We start from the raw sequence: 570 nt of genomic DNA, 5'->3' as shown, positions 1-570 counted from the left end.
AAAATTTTCCCAGAGAATAAGAGTGTTGTGCTATGTTAAAAACAATTATTTTTAACTGGATAATACCTATTTATTTTAGAAAAGCAGGAAAAATGCAGAAAAAGAGAAAATAAAAAACCCATCAGAATTGCTTTGCGCTTCTTCTGTACGAAGGCTGTTGATCCTTTTGCAATTATGACTTGCCTGCCCCTGTCCCAGTGGGCTCTGCGACTCCCATGATGTCCCGACCCCAGTGACCTCCCTGTGCCCACCTGCAGGTGACATTGGGGGCCAGATGGGGCTGTTCATCGGGGCTAGCATCCTTACGGTGCTGGAGCTCTTTGACTACGCCTATGAGGTAAGCAGGGGCGGGGCTCCGGGGCGGGGCCTCGGAAGGGGCTGGGTTCCAAGCTGCCATCATACCCACCCGCCACCTCACCGTGTCTCAGGTCATTAAGCACAAGCTGTGCAGAAGAGGAAAGTGCCAGAAGGACGCCAAAAGGAGCAGCGCAGACAAGGGTGTGGCCCTCAGCCTGGATGACGTCAAAAGACACGTGAGGGAGAGAGAGAGGGGTGCCCTCCGGCCCCGCC

General features: G+C 53.0%; 1 protein-coding gene across 3 annotated transcripts in view; it reads left to right on the top strand.

Annotated features, from left to right (window-relative positions):
* Positions 1-570, top strand: part of ASIC1 (acid sensing ion channel subunit 1) — a 23,858-nt gene that overhangs the window by 21,029 nt on the left and 2,259 nt on the right. For all 3 annotated transcript variants that reach the window (XR_001517324.1, XM_006916792.1, XM_006916791.1), the window contains 2 exons: positions 258-337; positions 429-533. Coding sequence is in view for 2 of the 3 variants with exons in the window: in XM_006916792.1 (XP_006916854.1) it covers positions 258-337; positions 429-533 (185 nt within the window). In the remaining variant the exon portion in view is untranslated. The remainder of the gene's footprint in view (positions 1-257; positions 338-428; positions 534-570) is intronic.

Source organism: Pteropus alecto, unplaced genomic scaffold (genome assembly GCF_000325575.1).
Source record: "Pteropus alecto unplaced genomic scaffold, ASM32557v1 scaffold196, whole genome shotgun sequence".
Taxonomy (NCBI): Eukaryota; Metazoa; Chordata; class Mammalia; order Chiroptera; family Pteropodidae; genus Pteropus; species Pteropus alecto.
Note: the sequence above shows the minus strand (reverse complement) of the source record. Positions and strands in the feature narration are given on the sequence as shown.